General features: G+C 47.0%; 1 protein-coding gene across 1 annotated transcript; it reads right to left on the bottom strand.

Annotated features, from left to right (window-relative positions):
• Positions 1 to 8,688: 8,688 nt before the first annotated feature.
• On the bottom strand, positions 8,689 to 26,021 carry KIFBP (kinesin family binding protein). The gene is made up of 7 exons (XM_082053064.1): positions 25,640 to 26,021; positions 18,374 to 18,472; positions 14,988 to 15,067; positions 14,704 to 14,887; positions 13,537 to 13,621; positions 10,855 to 10,964; positions 8,689 to 10,143 (listed from the first exon to the last, which is right to left on the bottom strand). Exons 1-7 carry the CDS (start codon positions 25,988 to 25,990, stop codon positions 9,265 to 9,267), a joined length of 1,788 nt encoding a protein of 595 aa, XP_081909190.1. The 5' UTR covers positions 25,991 to 26,021; the 3' UTR covers positions 8,689 to 9,264.
• Positions 26,022 to 26,172: the final 151 nt, after the last annotated feature.

Here is a 26,172-nt window from a genome sequence, read left to right as displayed (position 1 = left end):
TTGGACAGCATGTGGCTCTGCAAGGAGCCTGCCTGGGAAAGCCATGAAAGCCCTTATATAGACCTATGGAAGCTGCCTTTCAGCTATCTCATACTTTTTACTTGGGACTAAACCAGGCTTGAGTTCGCTTAAGAATAAATTACATGCAAGAAGATTATTTAAGAGGCAGGGGTTTTTCTTAGTCATACTATTAGCTGGTGCACCAGCATGTGGGCCTAACGTGCTGCCAGCACCTTCAATGATGCTGCAGCTGATAGTGTAAGTGGTCTGTGGTAGATCTATTTTTACATGGTGGAAAGTCCACGGAAGCCCCTGGCGGGGATCGGGGCTGAGCAGTGACTTTCCACAGGGCACGCTGCTCCACCAAAACCCCACAAGTGGCAGAGGAGACCCCTCCAGCAGCTCCCCTCTCTGGGCTGAGGTTTACTGCTGGGCCAAGGGGTCAAACCACGCGTTCAGCATTGATGCAATTTATTATGAGCCACCACACGGGGGGTGTTTTTTTCCGGCATGGGAAAAAAAAGGGGTCTCGGAAAAAGCAGGCACCGAAGGACTCACACGCAGTGGTTATTCCCACTAGTCTCTTTTCTACTTTGTATTTTTAGCATCAACTCTTTTTTTTCTTTTTTGTTTTTTTTTATGGCGGTGCTCAGCATCACCAGGAAGCCAGACATGCATGTGGGGAGGTGATCAGCCTCTGCCCGCTGACGGCTGCGGAAGCCGTTCCTGCAATAACACCTCGGATTTTCCGCTGGTCACAGGTACACGCCGACCCCTTCCGCGCCCACAGCTGGGGGGGCCAGGGATCCTGCAGGAGCTGCAAAACCCCCGTATCTGAAGGGGGATCTTGCAGAGCCAAGTTATCTGTCTGGTACCATCAGCCGATGGTGGAACTTGTAGTGCTGGCAGTTTTGCCACACAGTTTTGTTATTTTCTTCTGTGTCAGCGGGGCACCTCAGGAAACGAGATTCTACAACTGGTAACCATGGGAAGACCGAAGCAAATTTTGCACTCTCCTGTCTCACATACACCTGCCTAACGGGGTCAGAAGCCCGCAGAAGTGTCAGCCTGTGCCCATCTCCTCCTGTCCTCCTGCACTCCACCAGGGCCCACGCCCCGCCGTGCTTTGCAAGCAAGGAGTTTTCCACCTTCCTAGGAATGTGGAAGTGATCCCAGAGACGTAGATCTGAAGCCATCTGGGATGCGCAAGTCTTAAGAGGAAAGCATGCCCTTCTGTGGAGTGTCATGGGGTGCCTGAGGAATGCTGCGCAATTAGTTACCTCTCTGTAAGCTACTCAGTGCATAAAATGCAAATAATCAGCACACAGTAAAAAAATCTCATCTTGAGCTAAAGGCCAAAAGTTGCACAAAGTTATTATGCTTTTAAAAACAAAACAAAACAAAGCACAACAACAAAACAAACGAACAAAACAAACCAGAAAACAGCATACAAGCTATACTATATTGGAACACTAACCTTGATACACGCCATTGTGTGACTTCCAGAGTTTAAGAGGGGGGTTTTAGGGGAAATATTGTGAATCACAGAGGAGAGGACAGTCACTGTACCTAGGTCAGCTACCTCAAGATTAACTTCCAGAAACTGCAAGGAAGGTTCATAGGATGATATTTCTCTTGCATAGATCCTGTGCATATAGATTGGAAGATGCCCCAACAGAATAAACCTATAAAAAGAAGAAAATAAATGAGGAGCAGTTATTTGAGAACGTGGCTTGATCCTGGAGCGTTTTTTACAACTAGTGCACTGAAGTGCTGCCATTATTTTCAAATCACATGCAAAGCAGATTAAGAGCTTTGCATTTTTCTAAGGCATTAATTTGGGGAGCGGGGGGCAAGCAGAGGGAGGGGGCTGCTTTAGCACTGCGCACCCAGCCCCTCGGCTGGATACCCGTGACTCTTCAGTATGTGCTTGAGGAATCGACGAGTCGCCCCTAAGCCCCTTCAAAATCTAAAGTGATGAACTGCTCCTTAGTCATAACTCTACAAGCTGTTTTATCTCCCAATGGGCTTCAGGAGTAATGAGTAATTTAGTAGCATCACTAAATCACCCCTGCACTCCTCAAACGCTCCTCCCCAGCGGAGCAGCAGAGCCAGAAGCCAGCTGGAGCAGACGGGGTCCCGGAGCGCTGGGCCCTGCCTGCAATTCTCAGCTCTCTATTTGCTCCGCTGGGAAATACTGTATGTGTTTGTACAGGTCACTGCTCTGGAGAGCAGCCAGAAACGGCTAAATCTGTTACGAGCAGAGCTGGGAAACGGGGTCAAGGGAGAACGATGGCAACAGTTGAGAAAGAAACAGAGGTCAGATGGTGAGCGAAGGGGAAGGGGAGAGTGGCTGAACAGCAGCTGGATTGAACACAAGTAGCAATTTTTGGTTCCTATCTTGTCCTTTGGGAAGGCAGAACAGGTTTCTTCCCCAGCACTCACTACCAAGGTGGAACAAGATCCACTGGACCTGGGCATCCAACAGGCTCTCAAGCATGTTGATCCATCTCAGACACACGCCACAAGCTCCCCTGTTAAACACCCCAAAATCGCCCCCATCAGCAGCGAGCTTCCCCCGGGCGGGCAGCCCAGCGAGGTTTAAGGATGCTTTCTGCCATGACCATGACCAACCAACCAACTTGTGGGGACTGAAAGCAAGAATATATCCTGCCTCAAAATAGCACAGAGCAGCCAACCCAGGGAGGGAGGTTTGGGTCGATCTGGGGGGATTTCTAAATCTAGCCCAGAGCAAAGATTAATTCATAATCAGGATCACACCTGAGCTCAGTGCCTGGCCCGTGTTTGCCCAGGGACCTGAAGCAGCATGGCACAGGCAGCAGGGCAGTCCATGGCGTCCCTCGACCTCCCGTGCCACTGCCTCTTGCTTCCGAGGCCAGTGTCAGGACCTGCTTCGTGAAGATAAGATTCAGATCTCGCAAGAAATCATTAACGCTTGTGTGCATCACACAAAATCAGACATTCACTGCCATCTGCTTCGCACAGAAGAGCAACTACTTGTTTTTCCCATGATGAAGGTTCACAAGCACACGGGGAGAGATCTTTGCTGGAAGGCCACAGCTGTGTTGAGATCAAACACCAGCACCGACTGACGGGAAGCTGCCAACGGCCTTTCCCCATCAGCAATCTCGCTCTGCCAAGTGTTAACTGAGCAACAGATCTGTCCTTCGGGGGCAAAAAGCAGCTTTCCTTCGTGCTGGGAGCTGCAGTGCTTTCTGCTTCCACGCACTGGAGCCTGGCGCAGCAGAGGTTTTAGCTGGTAAATTCAGGACTATAGTTTAAAAGCAACAACTCATTAAGACATGACACAGCAGCTGAGCTCTGGTTTCTGATTAGGGAGGCAGCTTCAGTAGCCGTCCTCCCCGCTTTAAAAACCTCATACCAGAGTAGCCCTGTGGTGGAAGCATCAGCTCTTGTTGGGAGCAGGACCTGCAGAGCAGAGCGAGGCAGAATGGGGTCCTCTTCACACACCTGCTCATTGGGAAAACACCCCTAAAAATGCTAAGAATTAACTAGGGAGAAAGAAACCAGGGGATGATGATGTTTTAAAGCAAAGCCTGGTGCCCTGTTCCTGCACTGCTTGTCCAGGAGTGTCTTTTCATTGCAAACCAGTTGGCATTGCTGCACACATAGCTGGTTTGATTTCTGTTACCCGAGTATTAGACACAGCTATTTTTCCATGAGATGGTTTCTCCAGCACAGGGTGAATGAGATGCTCAGCAGCTTTCAGATGCTTTTTATCCGCCCTAAATACATACTGAGCAGCTCCCCTTGTCTCCACTCCCTGCGTGAGTGCAAACCTATTGCTACGCACAAGCACCACAAATGCCACATAAAACTTCACACCACGTGCAGGGAGAAAGGGCATCAATAAATTTGGGAAGATGAAAAGGAATGGGAAGCACAGATACTCCCATGGAGATCTCCCCATGAACCAGATCTGCTTCTCCCATCTCATGTGTAAAGTCATAGGTTTGCAGTCTTCACTGAGCTGTTGGGGAAAGAGGTGGGCATTTTTAGCTAGTTTTAAGTGCGATTGCTTTAGTAGAAATATCCTTTTGTTTTGAAATGTGACACTCAGAAGAGAGAAATAAGGAAAGGCCTGAGGAGCAGGCCTGCCGGGTCCCCGCAGCCCACCAAGCCTTTTGAGGGGTCTGCTCCACGCTCTGGGTGGACAGTGCTGTGGCACGAAGCAGTGCGCTCCGAACTGCCCCTCCGTGGATTCAGAGGCAGCCTGCGGCGCTGACAAAGCTGCTCTGCCCCCGGGGCACAGGAGATTTCATGATGAGAGCATCCCTTTAGAAAACACGATTTGCATTAATTAGGAAAAGGAGTATTTTTTGCCTTTTCCTACTTCAAAATGCTGGGCTCTTATCACTCTGTTTTTTCATCTCTTTTAGAGCAGAAGAGGCCTCAGATGGGTCAGTCAGCAGGGAAGGCCAAAGCCTGGGGCAAGATTCATCTCATCTCATGTTTCCAGCAAAGAGTGCAGGGAGGTAGGACTCAAAAGAGTCTTCACAAAGTATTCACGAGACTTTCTGCCTTTACAGGGGGCTACTGTGAAACTTTTCTGGGGTGTGCTGAACCCACTGGCCACCTGGAGATGGGCTCCAGGAGAGCAGGAGGAATTTCATGGCCAACACTGAGTAGCCTGAGAGCCTAGCTGGGAGCTGCTTGCCCATGCTCCCCTCTGAGACAGTTAGGGTAGAGGAAATCATCTGGTTAATTTTTATTTTTGTCCCATGCATTTCACCCACAGGTCTCAGAGCAGCTGAGGCCAGCACTTGTTCTCTGACGGCATTCAGTGACTAACACCAACTCACTCCAACACATGGAGCAATCTTTCATTCAGTCACTCATCCAATTCCTCATTGTTTCACCAGAAAATGACATAAAAAACCCCAAACAGTGACATCCTTTTATCCTTGTTTGATGTCAACTAGTAAGTCTCTTTCACAGTGAAGACAAGCATGCAAATAGACTTTAAGTATTTTGTGTGTAGCAGATACCAAAACCTCAAGCACTAAACATTTAAAACGTTGCTAAAAACACCGGGATTATTAAAGGTTGTGATGTTAAGGCACCACATTACCAGTCTCTTCTCCCTCAATAAACACTCGATACCACAGACACTTTTCATTCTGAAGGGAAGTAACATGTTTGCACAACACGTTGTGTTTAGCATCCCCTCTGCCTGACGATCACTCTGCCACACCATCCAGATCTTCAGCTGTGAAGATACAATCATACAATGGGTTTGGAAAAAAGGCAGCCAGGCAAACAGCCCTCACCAGGAAACCGCTGACTGTTTGTACGCCCACCCCGATGGGGAAGAGCCAAAAACCACCAGCCACACGGCAAAAGTGAAAACTACAAGCAGGCACTTTGGAAAGAGTTCCAGGGAAGTACACAAAAGCAGTTTTCAAACCAAATTTAAAATCTGCATTAGTCATTTGCAGCAAATTCTGATGTAGCCAAAGATGTTGCAATTTAAGAGGAAAGAAAGTTGACAAATGCTTCTCACCACAAATTTACACACTTGATTTTAACGTAACAGTCTTTAGTTCTGTAACTTCAAGACTACAGAAGGGTTGGCCTTGTGAGCTGCCAGTCTAACCTGGTCCTCCTTCACAGGACTATTTCTGGGCATTTGGTAATGAGAAGTTCCACAAAAAACATCTAGGTAACACTGACTATCTCTGTCTTTTAAAAGAAACACGAGTAAAAGCTCATCTTCGCCCTCTCAGTGCCGAGCGAAAGTAAAACGCCAAACAAAACTGAAATGTACAAAGCCATGCGTTAACAAGATCAGTCTCGTTTCTCATTGTCTGATGCTGAGCTTAATCAGGCTCCTGCACTATTTCCGGACGTGGAAGCGCAGCAGCAATCACACCCAGTGTGAGCGCTGCACTGATACACTTGAGGCATCTTCATCTTGCAGATAGAGAGGGAAACCATCCTCCTCACCAGGACCACACGAGCCTGTGCTGAGGCAGGACCCACACTGCCAGGAGAGGGGCTGTTGGGTGGGCAAACAGAGTTAACCAGCCCCGGCACCTTTTGCCACACTGAGGCAGCAACCGCCACTGGCTGCTGCCCTTGCAACACCGGGGACCTGTTTTCTTGCTGCGAAGGGGAAGTCAGGGCTCTCTTCTGCCCACTTCCCCCTGCTTCCCCAGGCACTTCAGCTGGCACAAGACATGGTTGTCACCTCCGGCCTCTCTCCTCCAGTCCAGTCCCCTCAAGAGAAAAAAAGAGCTTCCTTTGATGGGCTTGTAGGGAGACAGAGAACAAGACACTGGTTTCTGTCTCTTCTGAAATATTTAAGCACAGCACAACCTTCCCCATCGACCCATTTGTAACACATACCATGTCTCTAGCCGGCATGAGAATTAAGAGCATTTCAGTTAAAACAATACTGTCTTTTTCATCAAACAAAATTACTTCTTGTGAATATTCTGTGCCATTTGAAGAAGTACACTGAGGTTATAGCCTCTTAGTTCCGGAGATCTCATGCTCGATACAAATTCGGCACAAACATGGACTTGTTGTAAACCTTGCTGCTCTGTGCTGGCTAAGGAGAAAGAAACTAGTACAACAACAGCAGGTTTCAGTTGCAAGATTTTTTTGCCATACAAAAAGGAACAGAAATGCAGGTTAAATGGAGTTCACAGGAACCTAATCTTTAAATAATCTTTGAAATAAATGCCTGACCTCACACATACTTTCCAGTTAAAACTCAACATTCCTGAAGGGAGCTTTGCTGCCTAATCCAACAAGCTCCCCACCCCTCTTTTTTTTAACTAAATACACAATCTTACTTAAGTTCATTCTCTAAAATTGTTGAACAAACAGCAATTATTTAAAAGGTTTCCTTAAAAAGACACTGTAGAAGAACCACAACGTAGTGTGTTGTGCTGAGCATCTAGCACAACACAGTCTCCACTAATAAAACATACTTAGCTGGTGGTAGCCTTGAGCATTTACTGTAAGAGATGAAGACTTGGCATTGTTTCCGTAACTCCATATGCATTTATATGAAATGTATGTACATTATATTGCACAGTTTTCAGGAACAGTTACAAAGCTGAAGCGTTCTGGGATATCTTCAGAGGAGAGAGGTCTCCAAACCACAGACCCAACCACACGGCTGTGTCAAAAGAGCTCCGGTTCCTCTTATTTCTTGGACCTCTTAAGTATGGCCTCATTCCTCCTTGTCTGCTGAGCTCTCCCCAGGATTTGGGTGACTTTGGGGTGTTCCTCCGTGCACAACTTGCTAGTTAAAAGGGACATGTAGCCCCATGCTTCATTTGGCTTTGCCTACCCTGCAGGTAACGTGTAACACTCGCTTCAGGCCAGTGTGTGAAGGATATGATGGGGTTATTCTATTTGAAAAGAAGAAAGTCATTTTATAAGCTGGTTTAGCCCACAGTCTATCCTTCCCTAAAGTACAAGTGCAGTTCGATAAGCCAACCCTTGCTTTAAAAAATTTGCTCCAAGGCCCTCATGTGTGGAATAATAAAGCAGGGGTGGAGGGTTATGTATCACCTTCTTCTACTCAAATACGAAACTAAAAGTTAATAGAAAACAATTCACTGTCAAATTATGAGTTTGTGGTAAAAGTGCATGCTAACTTTAATTGCAATCATAGATAAAAATAACGCACAGTTACAGCGCGCTGAGAACCGTTTCACTGAGAAACTATGGGCTGCCCTATCTTCAGGCTACAGGAAAAACCGAACGGAAGATCGAACAGCAAAAAAGAAACTCCTGGAGGCTGACTAGACAATTGTTTAGTGAAACAGAAACAGCACACGCACGTGCACTCGCTGTCTACCTTATTCTGTACGAACACAGGCGGCTGGTCTAGTGTTGAGCTTTGCTGCCTCTCGTTTCCAGCACGCCTTAGTCGGCCTATTTGTTTGTGGTTAGAGTCTTCTGCAGCCAGTTCTGCGGGCTGGAGAGTTTACCACGTTTTAAGATGTACACGCTTGCTTGTGCATTGTTTCCCCTCATGCTCTCCCAGTTAATGTCATTTTCCCCCCCCCCCCATTTTCTGGAATAATCCGGTTCTTTGACTACTCTCCTTCAGTGCCCTCTACACAGCTGGGAATATCTTCCCGGGAACCTGACAGTGACAAGACTGCTGTTGTACATGGCGGCACTTGTCACTTTGTCACCTTGTCACTTCACTTTCCCCATGTTCCCCAGCATCTCTGACCGTACCTCTTAGTATTTGGTTGGACAATGTCCTCAGCCTACGTTTTATCTGAAACGGGTCCTGGTTCATAATCCTTCTGTGGACAACAGAAATACAAAGGCAATCTCTGTGTACATTCTGGGTCAGAAATGCAGCCTGGTCTTCCATAAAGAGTAAATAGGTGGCTAAATTAGAAGAAAATGAAGGAAACAGGTCGTATAAGACCAGGAACACTGCCAGGCCAGCAGGTCCTTAATAAGAATCAGGTCAGCTGCAAAAGAGAAGTCGGCATCCCAAGGTACCTCCTCCCACAACAAGCAAGAAAGTTTGCTGCTTTCTTGCTCCTGATCTTGGCACTTGAGCCGCTCGAGTGTTTTTACTGAAGACACTCCTGTGGAAACACTTTCACAACTATTTATGTTGGCAAAGTTGTAACATGTATCGTAGTAAGACACAAGGAAACAGAATTCTAAGGACTCTGAAAAAGCACGTAGCCAAGCTAGTCCATTTATTGAGCCTCTGTCAACTAGGTTCTGATTAACAGGAAAAAAGAAAACACTGAGAAACATACAAAATAAATATGGAAAATAACAAAGTTTCCTTCATACAGATAACATCTGGGGACAAAGGTCAGAAGAGGTAAAATATTTTATAGTTGGGAGAACGTGCCTCAGGTTTCTTAGAAAAATTTTCCTAGAGAAACAGATTCTCTTGAAACAATTTTCATACAGCACTACATTTAGAAACTCTACCATGTGCCAAAGGAAAATAATATAAGGGAGGTTTATATTTACATACAGGACAAATGCTAATGAGCGTTAGCTGGACATTCACTTCACTTTACATTTAAACTTTATACCATTAGTGTGGGTGAGATACTGAACTGGAGGGCTCTGAGGTTTTCACAAGGTTACGCAGTGCGGGCGCTGGGCGGAACCGCCCGGCTGCGGGCCCCCTGTGCCACCCGTGGCCACGGAAGCCGTCCCACAGCACCGCCTGACAGGCACCACTGTAACCGCGCACGCTCCTCCAAGGAGAGCGTTTCATATGAAGGGACACAGCTTTGCTCTTAGCCTCTCCATTCGTGTTGGAAGAAGGCCCACCATCTCCTTACTGAGTTCTAGTTCCGTTTCAACGGCACGGACAGCATCTGGGTACTTCTCACAATAGTCTACCAGAAATGTGTAATATTCCAATGATGTCTGCATGTTTTCCAGTTGCTTTTTACTATCTGAAGTAATAAGCTTACCATATAGCCGTGCAATATGAAATTTAGCCACCATTGCAGGGCGAAGAACATCTTCCTCGAGCACTTCAGGAAACACCTTATCTGGGTTCCTCAAGGAATCCAAGAAGAGTTCATAATATTTGATGGCTAACTGAGCCAGAGAATTGATTTTTTTGATCGTGTGGGAGTCTAGCTCCTCTAGCCTGTTACCAATAGCCACCTTTAAATCCATCATCTCATAATAGGTGTCAGCTAGCTCAAACTGGAGCTGCCGACTGATCAACAGATAGTACTGCGGATTCAAGTCTGCACAGATAGGCTCCAGCATGTCTATTCTACGCTTGTGCATTTTGCAACGTCTCTCATAGTCTTCTTCAAAGAAAGCAAGCACTTTAAACAAAGCACTGTGATCCTGAACAATTTCAATGTGGTCAGTAACGTAACCATCAACCTGAAAGAACTCTTTTGCTTCCTGAACATAGTTCTGGCCAACTAGGAAGATTTCTCTGGCTTCTTGGAAATCTAGAGGATATACACTGCTCACTTTCTCTTCCATGGCCAGGACAGAGTCACATATATCACTCGTCCCGAAAAGAACAGCTTTCTTCCTGCCCTTCTCTTTCTCATCCTCTTCTTTCTTCCTTTGGGCTTTAAGCTCCAATTGCCTGTCTGGGTCCAGCTCTCCTATGTTATCCTGAAATGACAAAGCACACTAATTAAAAATGCACGTGGCTTACATGACTGACTTACACCGAATCATTTTATGTATGAGTTACCTTTGAAATACAACCTAGTTAGCAACCAGACAGCAGACACGTTGCCATGTTAGACCTTATATTCACAAACAAGTCATGTGAATGACAGTCTCAGTTCTGTAAAAGCCTAAGACTAAGATAATTTGGTCTCTCTACCCTGTGTGACAATATAGCCAAGACAATAAATGTAAAGCCCAAAGGCTCTGCTTCTGCAAAGAATTTCAGCAAATTATGAGTTTTAAACATTTAAATGAATAATTAAATGAATGAAACGATTGCTTGAACGAATCAAAGGCTTTAATGAATGAGAACACCAGCACACAAAACTGTGGCATATTGAAATGCTATTACTAGCAGTTAAATAAGGGGTAATCTGCCCAATCAAGGCACGAGAAGTGACGCACACAGGAGGGGAGGTTGCGGAGCTGCCACACAAGCCGCGCGCTGATCGCACTGCAGAGCTGATCTCTCTGCTGCTGTCCAGGGCTGCACTGAAGCCCAAGCACGCTACAACATACCTGCTGCATCGCAAGCGTTTATTGTATTCTTCATCAGGCAACTGTTTACCATTTGCTACCAACTATGAATTGCAACATCAAAATATACTGTGCTTTTAATGAATGACAGCTACAGAACAGGTCTTCTGTTACCTCAAGTAATTTGCGAGCGCTTTGCAGGAGATTCAGGCAATACTTAATCCAGCACCTTGCAATTTCAGCTCTCCTCTGTCGAAGGTCCTGTTGGTCTTGTTCTGCTTCATCTGTTGAATGGACACAAACACACAAAACCCATAAGAAAACTCGAGCATTCAAGCAAGAGCCTCACATTTTACACGCAAAGAATATATTACTCGTATTTCAATTTTCGTTGTTTTTAGGCAGAAATACGTTCTTCATAATAATTCTGTAAACTGTCATTCTGGTAGAAAAACACATAGATTAATATGGATTCTTCATGCATTAATTCTTCAAAAAAAATAGATGATAATGTATGTTTAAGAAGAACTTTGACCTTGAAGGCATTTTACTTGAAAAGACTCTCATGTCTCTTTGTAACAAGAGAAGGAACTCAGAACAATTTGTTCTCTGTGATCCAGCTGGGTCCTGGTTTAGTTACAAACAGACCAGTGCTCCATCAGTGAACTTTCCTTTCAGCTGCGTTCTTAAGTCACCGCACTTTTCGGAACTTGGCTGCACGTGTTTCAGCCACCGCTCACTCCGGAGCTGGTGACGGCAGCGAGGGTGTGCAGAACAGGCCCAGGCTTGGGCTTCTCGCTGTGGCAGCCAAGGTGACTGATAAATTCTACACCTCCCGTAAGTGAGAGAGGCGGCCAGAACAGGTGACTAAAATTGACCAAGTATCCCATCCCGTACATGTCACACACCCTATAACGTGGGAGATCACGGGGGTCTGGCTCTCTTTGCCCATGGCCAGCATCTGAAGAGGACCCTGCCTGTTGTGCCTGTGGTCGTTGGCCTGGTTCCAGCTCCACTTTACTGCAAGGTCCAGCCCAGGACTTCTGGGTGCCCACTCTGCAGCTGCGCCACCCCGGAAATACAGGATTGGCTTTATTTTGTATTATTTTTCCCTATTTATTAGTAAAGCATTTTTAATTTTTTTCCAAGTTTCAAGTGTCTCTCCCTTTTCCTCTGATTACCCTTCCCAGGGGGGAGGGTGCGGGGTTAACAGAGAGCATCTGCCACGGTTTGTTGTCCCCCGCAGTAAACCCGCCCTTGTTCCTGAGCATGATTAGGGCATTTGTAGTGCAATGGGCCCCAACTTGCTACCAAAAAAGGGAAGAAAAGTAGGGGAAACTGCCTTTGGTTAATCTACCTGCTATGAAAATAAGATTCATTAGCTCTACGACTTCTGTATTGTTCTCCCCGCAGTCTCCTCCCTGTTACAGGAAGGGAAAACACGATGTTTACTCCGCTAAAACAAACACAAATATCCCTACTCCCAATTGGTGTAACAAGTCATCAAGATAGAAGTTAGTTGACTTGGCCAAAAATCACAAAAGAAATCTATAAAGTACAATTAAAAATAGGACTCTTATCTACCACGTCCAGTCTTGCACCCGAATTTGCAGCCGTAACTGACTGTATGTTTCTAACACACCTAATGAAAACATCACATCGTTTTTTGGCTTAAGTATTGAGCGGTCAGGTAGCTACGAAAGCCCATCAACACTGGTTTGGACCTACTGAATATTTCATAATACACTGTTTTTAAACAGCCTGACAGGTTTGCACAGACTCTTGACAGCCCTGTTTCCCTGAAAGTCAAAAGCTTTAGGACATCATCCTCAAAGTACTTAAACAGTAAAAAAGGCAACTGTGTAGAGTTCTTTATTTTTGAGCTAAGTGAAATATAAAAGCAGTTTAATTAATGTACTGTCACTGAACTTCAATTAAATAAAACTCAGTTGTGTCTATTCAGGTTATACTTTAACCGGAAATAACATCATCAATGGACTAAAGAGTTTGAGTTCTAAACGTCTCAAACCATTAAAAGTTAACCAACATATTCACTGTTTGAAGTCAGAGTTACAAACTCCCACAGGGGCCTGAGTACCTGCTCACCCTCCAAAGTTAAAGCCCCATTGATTTAAAACTTTCAGTTGCCCAAGACACAGAATTTAAAAGGCTGTGCTGTAAATAAGCAAAGACTAAGCCTAAACCAGAGGTTTTATTTTGAGTACTGACACGTATCACATAACCACAGACCCTTCAAATTGTGGTCAGTTCTCTCAAAGTTTCTTTTATTGATCTTCACTCTGAACAGCAAAGCTGTCCCTTCGCGTCGATACCCAACACGACACGGGGAGCTAGAACTCCAAAACCTGCCATTAATGAGGCTGCAGCATCCAGCAATGAACGGCAACAGAAGCACCTTCTGGATTTGTGGGTTTTAAGACGTGCAGTTTCCACCCCTCTTTCAAAACTATTCCCAGGAAGCATCTGGTTCGGTGTACTGAATCATTGCCCTCTGATCACTGAGGGGCAAAAGTAAGCTGCGTTTTACGCACACGTACAAGAACACGGGGTGAGCAGATCCATTGCCACTACTGAAATGGACATTGTTTTAAATGTCACTTCTATTCTGGTATGCTTTCTGAAACACCAGTGACAAGCACTTGAGATTTCTCACAAGGTTTACTTATAACCAGTCTTAAACTACAGTACCAGCTCTTCAGAAAGGTTCTACTTTATCATTAATTAAAAAGATTTTAGAAAATTGATACTGGGATAAGTTTTGCATGTATTGCTAGACTTCACCTTCAACATTATGTAACAATGATGCTTAATTCAGTAACTTCTACATGAACTTACTGTCTTCAGCAGATGGCGCCTGTTCAGCTTGGCTAAAGATGATGCTGGCCGCTGCCAAACAGTGGCGGGACTCCATAAAGCATTGCTGAAACAGAAACAGCAGCGCTCAGCACGGCCACGAGCAGCCCAAGCGCTGCTCTCAGCTCGGCTGAGCCCCTCACTGTGGGAAACGACAGAACTGAGGCTCTGCAGCACGTTCCTCTGGACACCGGCAGAAAAGACACTATTTTTCTACATCTACTACTGAATACTGCGTTTTCCAACCAGCCATCTTCTCTCTAGCACAGCCACAACAGCAAGCCTTGCTTTTAGTATTAGATACACACACTGCCAACATTTTCACAGTTCTGATCTGTGCTGCTATCGCTTCCTTGCGGTAAAGGAAGTGATGTCTTGTGGTAAAGATCGTGTCACGGGGTGTTAGCTGGAATGAGCTGGACATGCAAGTCGACGTTATGTCAGGTTTCCATTCCTTTACTCATATTTGGCAATGCATTGTTTAATGATTAGTGCTAACAATGCATCAAAAAGACATGGAAATTACAAGTTACCACTGAAAGTAACATTAACTGGCTTCCGTATGGCAGAAGTCTTGTAAGCATCAGAAAAAAGCATGTGAAAAGTCTGGAATATGGAAATACCTAAATAAGCCCAAAGCATTTCAACACAGATGTGTAGAATCAAGCAGCTACCATCTTACATATTCGCTTTAATGTCCACATGGGCTCAAACAAGCCTTAAGTATGTGCTAAGGTACAAAATTTATAGGAAACACACAATGTGCAGTATCAGATGCTTTTGGTTTTAAACTCTTCATTGTAGGAGAACAATATAGCTGTAAGAAACAATTAAAAATGAAGTTATTACAACCTTCAAGTTTTACGTATACGCATCACATCACATAACTGCTGACACTTACAAACTACAGAGGTTTTACGTCTGCACCCCTGCCCATCTCCCCATGGCCATCACAGCACACGGGAAAGCCACTGTGTCCTCTTGGGAAACACAGACAGTTCCGTGTCAGAACACAACTCGTGGTTTTACAGGACCACGTTTTCAGTTCGACATGGAGCCCTGTCTCAAACAGCTGTTGTTTGAACAATTGTCTGTCTTGACTGCTACATTTCTGGTACAGTTACAGCAGGAAAACATGAGGTGTGTTACCTTAGAGAGATAGTACTGGGACAGAGTAGCAGCGTTGAGTGCCCACTCCACTGGGTAGTAGCCACAATACTCAAGTTGTCTTTTAAGAGTAGTATGGCAATACTGAGCAGCCTTCTCAATCATCTCCAGGTGTTGGTAGACTTGTGCCAGATAATACAGAGTATGTGTATAGGCTTTTTCAAATCTGGAAAACACAACAGTCTCTTTAGACTCCCCCAGCCCCCCAATACAGCTTCATACATGCAAAAACCCAATAATCATCTAGGTATGAACTACACGCTCACCTTTTGGATCTTTCTTGGTCTGTGAGTTTTTCTTCTTCTGCCATGAAATGTTCACTGGGATCCAGGGGAGGATTTCCATCCTGCCAGAGTACACGATACAGTCAGTGAACCACGCTTCTCTGTCTTTGGAACACAATGCTCCCTCTTCTGGCTGCAGATGGATTGGCATTTTTCAATCCCAAATTGAACAGAACTTTCATCATGCATCTACACCTATCTCAGTGTCATGAATCAATTCCACGAAACTCAGGAGATTTAAAGGAAGAAAGCCCTAATTCTGCACGGAATTACAAGGTCTGCAGCTTGTAGAAGACTCCTGCTTACATACTTTAAAGTAACGTGTGCTGTGTGCACCAGGAACACCCAGCCTGGATTCTCCAGGACTACAACTGTGTGTCTTAGGTTTGTACAATAACATAATGGTTTTTAAAGCATCCATTTAATACCAAGCATGCCTTCAAGTGTGAAACATTCATTTGCCCAGCTGCACTCATCAATGGCAAGAAAACATGCTGCAGGAAGTACTGCAAAGAACGGTCTGTGCAGAGGATGCTCCGCAGACCTGCTGTAAAGACTTAACGCGGTGAAATGTGCCTCCCTTCGTTCACCAGCTAAGACTATTCCTTCAAATACATGAATAAGACAACAGGCAATGTCTTTGGAGGTTGAAGCAGCTAAACCTTGATATAAGGTATGACCTACGTGCAAGTTATTAATGATGTGAACTACTTCATTTAGAGGGTTTTTCTTTTTAAAATACAAGTTCTGTCAGAATCCTTATACAGACAGCTATACACTGTACAGCATTGTCGGGTGCAACCTTGCCTTAAAACAACTGCCAATCAAGTTAGAGTCAGCATAACTGGCAAGCCCAACAGCTTAACATTGCCTATGGTAAAGTTTTATTAGTCTGTGCTTATCTAATTTCCTTTGTAACTGTGAATAACTTCAGATACCAGTTCCAAAATGCTTCCCACAAAGGTGCCCTTTGTCCATTACACGGTGCGTCTGGAAGGGTGCTCAAAAAGCAACACAGCCCAGTTTCCTATGCAACCTCCTTAGCCCTTTCCTAGCCCCATTTATTTCGTAGCCCAAGAGAAAGTAAGACAACAAATAAAAGGCAGCCCAGAGAAATATTTTTCATAAGATAACATGGACTCAGGCAGCAAGAGAAGCAAGGGTAAAGAATGCATTCACGTTAAAGGGAAGTAAATGTACTCTTATGTTTGTACGTCTCATTAAAAAATTCTCAAAGGATTTGTTTGTTTGCTTTTAATGGAAATATTTGACTCGTCTTCAGAGATGAACAAATGAGTCTAAACCAGATAGTGACAAATACATAAAAGTGACCTACTAGAGAGGTGTAGATTTTTTTAATGATCTTTTAATCTGTAGGGTTTTCTGTTTATACCTCATTAATTTTTAAGATGTGAATTTATTACCCTCCATCTTGTTCTCTTTAGATACAAACCCTTCCAATCTCACAAAGGCTACCAGACCTGCTAATAAGATTTGCAGTACGTTCTGGCAAGACTAGAGCTATTCCTGCAAAGAAAAGAGTTTAAATGACACGGTAAGCAAGACCCTTGTCTCCTTCCTGTAGCTACAGATATATGCGCTGATGGCAAGCCTTACGCCTTTCATTATTCTCAGGAAGAGCTTTGCTACTCTCTTGTACCAGGTAGACTTCATCAGCCCCGGTTCCTGCTAGACCCACTTAGAAAACAACTAAATGTACCAGTTCAGGAAAATGCCTTGATCTTCAAGAGTTTATCAAAGATCCACAGACAGGAAGGGTTTTTATAGCCTAAAAATGAGCAATTGTTAAGAAAAGTATATTCACATTTTTATAATTTGTGAACAACGCATATTGGCATGGTTGTACAAATCCTAAAGATCAAACACCACGGCAAGGAGCTCCGGTCCTCGTTGTAAGCCATAAAGCAGCGAGACAAGCTCCCTCAGCCCTGGGCTATTTTAATTCTTTGCATATTAGGTCAAATTCAGTTCAGTCTTTTCAGAGAAACGTGACACAAATCCAATGAAGTTAGCACAAAAACACCCTTTTCTGTAGTTCCTTTAAGGATAGCTACTTTTGACTATACAATGCCTTGAAATGTAAGTGGCAAAAAAATTGTGACAGGTGATCTGATGTGGGCTTATTGACAGTCACATATATAGACCCTGACCTGGCGGTAAAGCCCAGCAGGAATATCCACTGGCCGTGACCCAACAACACGCGCAGATAACTAACAAAAATTAACCGCTCCAGAAAAGTCCACAGTAAAAAGGTGAAGGAGTTGGCAGCATTGTTTAACCCCCTGAAATATATATGGCAGCGCTGGTTCAATTTCATAATCAGTGGAGCGAGTGGCAGAATATTTTAGAGGCGATGTAGAAGTCAACGATATGATGCCTGGCTGGGTATACGTGTCTAAGTTGAACATGGGGAATTAACCAGAGACAGGGTCTGTAGAGATCCAGTATCTCTAGTGAGACCAACCAATCCGGAGGGCAGAAAATAAGCAGACAGGCTTCTCAGCAGCAGTTTTGTTTTGTGGATCCATTGCCTCCCTCTCCTGTCACTGCAGACCAGCACAGTCACAAAGGCGGCAATACAGCAGTAACCAACAAAGATTAACCCATTCTAAAATTTCCAGGAGAATCATCTATGCTATAAGCCAAGTTCACGTAAAACCTGAACCACAATTTGATTAAGTTCTGTCCAGCCTTTATAGCTGTCCTGAAACACAGATGCTGCTCCTTTAAGGCCACAAATGTTTCTAGCTCACTTGAGCACTGTCCCTGAAGCAAGTCAGTGGACAAACAGCTTTGCAAAGAGCTTAAAAATAGCACAAGGGGTCTTTGTTGGTGCACAGCAGGATCCAGATGGAAAACCTTGTTTAACATGCATGGGAGGTTCAGCTGTTTCTAAGGTTGTCCTCTTGGATATGCAACTAAACCACTCGCGTCCATGAAATATTGTGCACGGTCAGAGCAAACCATACAAATGGTACAGTTTTGTTTCCTTTTCCCATCAAAAGCAATGCATTGACATTTTACAGCCTTTCCAATATAAGATTAAGAATAGTCTTAGTTAAAAGCCAAATTCTAGCTGGCCTCAACTTTGGATTATTGACTCCAAGAGTTTTCAAAACGGCCAGTATTTTAGACCAAATTACCTGAATAAGTCTATTTTGAAAGTAAAAGTGATCCTCAAGTTTGCCTCTTTCGTTAACGGCACAAATTGTTATCACTTTTCAAAAGTATCGTAGCAGCCAACTTAAAGTGCAGAAACTCAGTTCCATTGTATGTTTTTCAAAGACTACTAGAGATGTAAGTGGCACGTGAAAGCCAGACCTGCGCAGTGTTAGTGAACACGGTACCTCTTTCATGTACTGGTTATACAAGGCTTCTGCGGATTCCAAGTAAGTCTGCGCAGTTTTAATCTCATCCCTTTCAGACCACAGGATACCTAGGTTGTTCTAAAGGTAAAAGGAAAAAGATTAGTTATTTTCCCATTTTGTTCCATTTACATTACACATTTTCTCCAAACAAATTATCAGTCTTTGTCTTTATACATACAATGTTCTAATGCAACGGATTTCAAAAGCAAAAGCTGTGCCCAGCCCTTCTTTTGCAAGTTGCTCAAAGCGGAAGGTTCTCACAGCGCGGCAGATACGTACAAACGTCACCGAACAAACTGCCGTTCTCCGTGTTTGCCCTGCTAAACTGGGACTGATCAGCTGGACTGGTCAGCTGATCGGAGCCAGCCCAGCGAGAGCCGGAGCCGGCGGGGTTCAGCAGACCACGAGGTTCAGCCGAGATTAGGAAGCTCAGAGGGAAACGTACAGGGACAGCGTGATTCCCGGCGGGTCCCGATCGCCAAAGCCCCGGCAGCCATTGCGAGAGAGCGGCTGACGTGGCGGGGGGCGTTCCCACGGTGACGGCGACCACACCCCCTCCCCTTACCTTGAAAAAGCCTTTGGGAGGGCAGCGACTCGCTGCCCACCTGGTGTAGGGAGGAGCAACCAGCTTGTGTAGCGGGTGAGTCCCACCCACACTGTGCTGTAGCAGCGGGTGTGGTAGCTCGTGCAGCAGGGTGCAGAGAGCACTTGTTGCTTGTCAGCCCTTCTAGCTTACTGCCAGCGCCCCAGACTGCTGACAACCATGGTCGCCTCCAGAAGGAGAGCTTGCCTCAAACAGACTGTGGCTACACAGACTGAGGCTCTGTCCCGAACGGTGGCTGTTCAGGTCTCCGGCTGCAGGGAGTGCCAGAGCCTGCTGCTGCCGGGGCAGGGAGGCCAGCACTCCACCTGTGTGAGGTGTGAGCAGGTGCAAGATCTGCTCGACATGGTCGTCAAACTTAAGGAGGAGGTTGAGACGCTGAGGACCATCAGGGAGTGCGAAAGGGAGATCGACTGGTGGAGTAACACCCTGACGTGCCAGTCGGAAAGGTCCCAGGGAGGTACCTCCCAAAAGGAGATGGACCTCCTGCCCTCTCGGACAGAGGCAGAAGTCCTGAGACGGCCCCACCCTTGTTGCTCTCGGGCAGAGTTAGGGGACCGAAAGGACGACAAGGGTTGGAAGCGTATTCCGGTTCGGCGTCACGGGCAGCCCCCCTCCCTGCCTGCTTTGCCTCCCCAGGTGCCCCTCCGTAATAGGTTTGAGGCCCTGGATCTTGAAGAAGAGGTAGGTGAGGAGGTGGTGCCAAGCCTACAAGCCAACAAGCCTACAAGATCACGTAGGAAGAGGCAGTCGACCTCACAACTTAAGACTGCCTCTGATAAGAAAGAAAGAAGGGTGATTGTAATAGGAAACTCCCTTCTGAAAGGAACAGAGGGCCCAATATGCAGAGTTGACCCTCATCTTAGGGAAGTTTGTAGTCTCCCTGGAGCCCGGATCAAGGACATCGCTAGAGAGCTCCCCAAACTGGTGCACCCGACGGACTACTACCCGCTGCTGGTCTTCCAGACAGATGGGGAGGAAGCTGCTTCCCGTAGTCTGAGGGGGATGAAGAATGATTTCAAGGTCTTGGGAAGGAGGGTGAAAGACTCAGGGGCTCAAGTGATCTTCTCTTCACTCCTTCCATCTTCAAGTGATGATGTGGGATGGAATAGGAAAATTCACTCTCTAAATGGTTGGCTCCAAGACTGGTGCTACAGGCAGGGCTTTGGATTTTTTGATAATGGTTGGTTTTATAAGACACCAGTCCGGACACTGTCACGTGGGAAAGGTTTATCTCGTAGGGGCAAAAGGATGCTGGGGCAGGAATTAGCTGGGCTCATTTGGAGAGCTTTAAACTAGGCTCGAAGGGGGATGGGGTTGTAGCTGGGCTTGTCCCAGTGGGGCTGCAATCTAAAACTGATGAGGACCGGGTGGCCTCCTATGCCCCTAGGGAGAAACTGGTGTGCTCTGCTCGCTCCCTGAAATGCCTGTATACCAATGCGCGCAGCATGGGGAATAAGCAGGAGGAGCTAGAATCCTATGTTCGGTCGGGAGATTATGATCTGGTGGCAATTACAGAAACATGGTGGGACAGTTCACATGACTGGAATGTGGTCATGGATGGCTATGCCCTTTTCAGGAAAGACAGGCCAGCCAGGCGTGGTGGTGGAGTTGCTCTCTATGTGAGACAGCAACTACAATGTACTAAATTCTGCCCAGGAGCGGATGACGAGCGAGTTGAGAGTGTATGGATCAGGATCAAGGGGCAGGCTGGCAGGGCTGACACTGTTGTGGGCGTCTGCTACAGGCCACCAGATCAGGCTGAGGAAGTTGATGAGGCCTTCTATGGGCAGCTGAGAGTGGCCTCACAGTCACAGGCCATGGTTGTTGTGGGTGATTTTAACTTCCCTGATGTTTGCTGGAAGGACCATTCAGCCAGCCAGCCACAGTCCAGGAGGTTCCTCCAGTGCATTGATGATAACTTCCTCATGCAGATGGTGGAGGAGCCGACTAGGAGAGGTGCACTGCTGGATCTCATCCTCACTAACAAGGAGGGTCTGGTCGAAGCAGTAAAGGTTGAGGGCTGCCTGGGTTGCAGTGACCACGAGATGGTGGAGTTCAGCATCTCATGTGGCAGGAACAGAATAGCAAGTAGAATTGCAACCCTGGACTTCAGCAGGGCTAACTTTGGCCTTTTCAAGCAATTGCTGGGGGAAATCCCATGGGCAAGACTGCTTGAAGGAAAAGGGGCCCAAGATAGCTGGGTGGCATTCAGTGATTGCTTCTTCCACGCTCAGGATCAGAGCATCCCCACACGTAGGAAGTCAAGGAAGGGAGCCAGGAGGCCTGCGTGGTTGAATAGGGAGCTGTTGGGTATGCTCAAGCAGAAGAGGAGAGTTTACAGGTCATGGAAGCAGGGGCTGGCCACTTGGGAGGAATATAAGGCTGCTGTTAGAGGATATAGGAAGGCAGCTAGGATAGCCAAGGCCTCCTTAGAATTACAGCTGGCGAGAGGGGTCAAGGACAGCAAAAAGAACTTTTTCAAATACATAGCAGATAAAACTAATACCAGAGGCAATGTAGGCCCACTGATGAATGGGGTGGGTGCCCTGGTGGCAGAAGATACAGAGAAGGCAGAATTACTGAATGCCTTCTTTGTCTCTGTCTACTCTGCCGGAGGCTGTCCTGGGGAGCCCTGTACCCCTGAGACCCCGGATGAAGCCAGGTCAATGGAGGAGTTTGCTTTAGTCGATGAGGACTGGGTTAGGGAGCAATTAAATAGTCTGGACATTCATAAATCCATGGGTCCAGATGGGATGCATCCGCGGGTGCTGAGGGAGCTGGCTGAAGTCATTGCTGGACCGCTCTCCATCATCTTTGCCAAGTCTTGGGAAACGGGAGAGGTGCCCGAGGATTGGAGGAAAGCAAATGTCACTCCAGTCTTCAAAAAGGGCAAGAAGGAGGACCCGGGTAATTATAGACCGGTCAGCCTCACCTCTGTCCCTGGGAAAGTAATGGAACAGCTTGTCCTTGGTGCCATCTCAAGGCATATCAAGGATAAGAGGGTTATTAGGGGCAGTCAGCATGGCTTTACCAAGGGTAGGTCATGCTTGACCAACCTCATAGCCTTTTATGAGAATGTAACAAGGTGGATGGATGGTGGCAGAGCGGTGGATGTTGTCTACCTTGACTTCAGTAAAGCCTTTGACACAGTCTCCCACAGCATCCTCACAGCTAAGTTGAGGAGGTGTGGTCTAGACAATAGAGTAGTGAGGTGGGTTGCAAACTGGCTTAGGGAGAGAAGCCAGAGAGTGGTAGTCAATGGTGCGGAGTCTAGTTGGAGGCCAGTATCTAGTGGAGTGCCCCAAGGGTCAGTGCTGGGGCCAATATTATTCAATATATTCATTAATGACTTGGACGAGGGAATTGAGTGTACTATCAGCAAGTTTGCTGATGACACCAAGCTAGGAGGAGTGGCTGACACGCCGGAGGGCTGTGCTGCCATCCAGCGGGACCTGGACAGGCTGGAGAGCTGGGCAGGGAATAACCTGATGAAATTTAACAAGGACAAGTGTAGAGTCCTGCATCTGGGCAGGAACAACCCCAGGTTCCAGTATAGGTTGGGAGATTACATATTAGAGAGCAGTGTAGGGGAAAGGGACCTGGGGGTCCTGGTGGACAACAGGATGACCATGAGCCAGCACTGTGCCCTTGTGGCCAGGAAGGCCAATGGCATCCTGGGGTGTATTAGAAGGGGGGTGGTTAGTAGATCGAGAGAGGTCCTCCTTCCCCTCTACTCTGCCCTGGTGAGACCACATCTGGAATATTGTGTCCAGTTCTGGGCCCCTCAGTTCAAGAAGGACAGGGAACTGCTGGAGAGGGTCCAGCGTAGGGCAACGAAGATGATTAAGGGAGTGGAGCACCTCCCTTATGAAGAAAGGCTGAGGGAGCTGGGTCTCTTTAGTTTGGAGAAGAGGAGACTAAGGGGGGACCTTATTAATGTTTATAAATATATAAAGGGTGAATGCCATGAGGATGGAGCCAGACTCTTCTCAGTGGCAAACAATGATAGGACAAGGGGTAATGGGATCAAGCTGGAACACAAGAGGTTCCACTTAAATTTGAGAAGAAACTTCTTCTCAGTGAGGGTGACAGAGCACTGGAACAGGCTGCCCAGGGAAGTTGTGGAGTCTCCTTCTCTGGAGACATTCAAAACCCGCCTGGACATGTTCCTGTGCGACCTCACCTAGGTGTTCCTGCTCCAGCAGGGGGATTGGACTAGATGATCTTTTGAGGTCCCTTCCAATCCCAAACATACTGTGATACTGTGATACTGTGACTGGTGTGTCCAAATAACGAGCTGTTTCCCCACGGTATGTTCTGTGTCTGATTCATGCAGCTTTTATATAATATAAAATATAATCAAAACAGACAAGGAATTAGACATTTTTCATCATGACTGTAGAAAAATTTGACAGGAAAGAGATATTCTAGGAAGGAACGTTTGTATATTTTCAATAACGGAAAGAGATTAAAAGAACTGTTAAAATACAAAAGCTACAGATTTTGAAGCTGCCTTCAAATTTAAATTACAGCAATGTAACATCACTGTATCTGTGAACCCATCTTTTACAAAAAACACCTCTAACTTTATTAATCAGATGAAGGCATTAGTAAAAATCTAGGTCTGATGTGCTAATTTAATTCCTAGGCAATGTTACAAAATCCAACAGGACGATGAAAAAAACCTTCAAAGGAGTTAGAATGTGTAGTTGTTTGTCAGCCCTGCATCCTCCTCAAATCCATTCATAGGAATGCATCACGCAGCATGATTTATGAACAGAAACACTTTGCTCGTGGCCAAGCAGTGGAATGGAACAAATTTAATTAGACAGAAACTCTGATACATATCCTTATGCAGCAGCTCAGAAATGAGAAGCAGGGCTCCATAAACAGGAAAAACAGACGCTCCTCCTTTCAAAACAGAAGTCAGCGCCATGACAACATACTCTGTACATCCTGGAACGTGGAGAAGTACCGCCACCGTTGACAATTACTGCTTTTATATCAGAAATGTTTGTTTAATTAAATATGCGCGCCTTTTCGAGCCCTGGGGATGGAAAGCTGAGGCGGGTTCACTGCCCATCCCTGCTCTCAGCTGGCAGTGCCGGGCAGCAGCGCGCCCGTCTGCTGTTGGACCGCAGCACTGCGCAGGCGTAGCACAGGAACTTCATCCTGCGCTGTCCTAACAGCCCCAAACCAGGAGATCCGCACACACATCTGTCCGGCAGGGAGAAGCGCTGCCGTCCCACACACCGCGTCAAAGGCACCGTGGATCCCTGTCCCTCGGCCGCAAAAGCAGCAGCTCCCCAGGAACACACACTGGGCAGGTGTTACGTTGTCTTCACCAGCTGCTCAAGCAATCTCTGCTATGAGTAACAGATTTGTCACGGTGTACCCAAAGCACCACACGAAGGACAAGCAGATATAACCTCATGAATCCCAGACATCTGTTTAACTACCGTCTTTCCACATACACACAGAATTCCTTGACAGTTTTGCAGTGTTTGACAAGAGGTACTACTGAGCCTTTTCTAATTAGAGCAGCCATTTTTGACAGAGACATCTAAATAACTGTGCTATTTCAAGTCTAGAGTTTGAAATGTAACCATACAACAGCTGCCACGATGGAGAGGTTGAGCAGAGGCCCTTCTGTGAATCTTCATATGATAAGAACTGATTTTGTTAACCGTATTACTTTCTTCAGAATAAAGAGGTGAATATTATCACTTTTTGACACTGCAAAACTATATTTTCTCTTCTGGAATAAAACATAATAGATTAAGAAATAACAGGCAAGGCTGAAAAGCAAACAAATACATGACAGCTTTTAAGAACGATTTACCTTTTCAGGATCCTGCAACAAACAAAAGCATCTCCCAACTTTGACAACAAATGACAATTAAGGAATCACAAATAAGCTCTGCACACAGTGAGGTTTAGACTGGATATTAGGAAAAAATTTTCCCGGAAAGGGCTGTGGGGCATTGGAACAGGCTGCCCAGGGCAGTGCTGGAGTCACCATCCCTGGAGGGGTTGAAAAGGTGGTTAGACAAGGTTCTTAGGGACAGGGTTTAGTGCTAGAGTTAGGTTATGGCTGGACTCGATGATCCTGAGGGTCTCTTCCAACTGAAATGATTCTGTGATTCTATGCTGACTGTCAAATCTACAGATCAAGAATATCTGTTCTTGCCAGCACTGTTAAGTGCTCCGCTTGAAGAGGTGTTATACTGCTTGCCTCCTGCTCAGTTCTTACAATCCTGTCTCGGTCTATCCTGACGCGCACGCCGCTTTGCCAGCCCGCGGTTTCTATCCGGACAGCACAGTCCGGACGCCCCGCACGCCCCGCGGCAGCAGCCGGCTGGCAGAGCAGCGTCCCGCACGGCCCCACCGCGAACTGCCGCTCCGAGCGCGGCGCAGCCCCAGGACAGCGGCCACGCACCAGGGCATCCAAGTGGCACCAAGCTCCCTCATTTTCAGCCCATCGCAGACGCCCCACAGCACGGCCCACGGACGCAGCTTGGCCCATGGGCACCGCACACGGACACGGCCCACGGACACAGCACAGCCCGACCCACGGACACCGACCCCCCGCCTGCTGCCGGGTCAGCCCGCCCCGCCCGCCCCCTTGGGCCTCGGCGCACCTGGGCCTGTATGTAGAGGGACACGCAGTCCGGGGAGAGGCGGTGCGGCTCCAGGAGCTGCGCGCAGCGCTGCAGGTGCTCCTCGCCGGCCGACAGCTCCTCCGTGTCGGTGTGGTTGACGCCCAGCTCGTACTCCAGCACGGCCCGCCGCACGGCCAGCAGCCGCGCCTCGCCGCCCTCCTCGGCGGCGCTCAGCAGCTGCTTCACCTCCTGCAGCAGCGCCCGGGCGCTGTACTTGGAGCGGTAGGGCTCGGTCTCCGGGTCCTTGCGCGACTCCACGGCCGAGAGCGTGCGGGCGGCGCGGAACTTCTCCCGCACCGCGGCCCACCCGCCGCCAGCCGCCGCCGCCATCTTGCCTCCGCCGCGCGTCACGCTCCCCGACGCGCCGCCAGCAAATCAACGCCGAGCAGCGGCGGCGGCAGCCCCGCCCCTTCCTCCCGCCCGCTGCCATGGCGACCGCAGCACCGCCCCCGTCCCCTCCTTCCCAGTCCTGATGTTTTCCCCAGAACCTCAGTGACGGGGTTCAGGCAAAC

Source organism: Streptopelia decaocto (assembly GCF_964273445.1).
Source record: "Streptopelia decaocto genome assembly, chromosome: 5".
Lineage (NCBI taxonomy): Eukaryota > Metazoa > Chordata > Aves > Columbiformes > Columbidae > Streptopelia > Streptopelia decaocto.
This window is presented reverse-complemented; position numbering and strand designations above follow the sequence as displayed.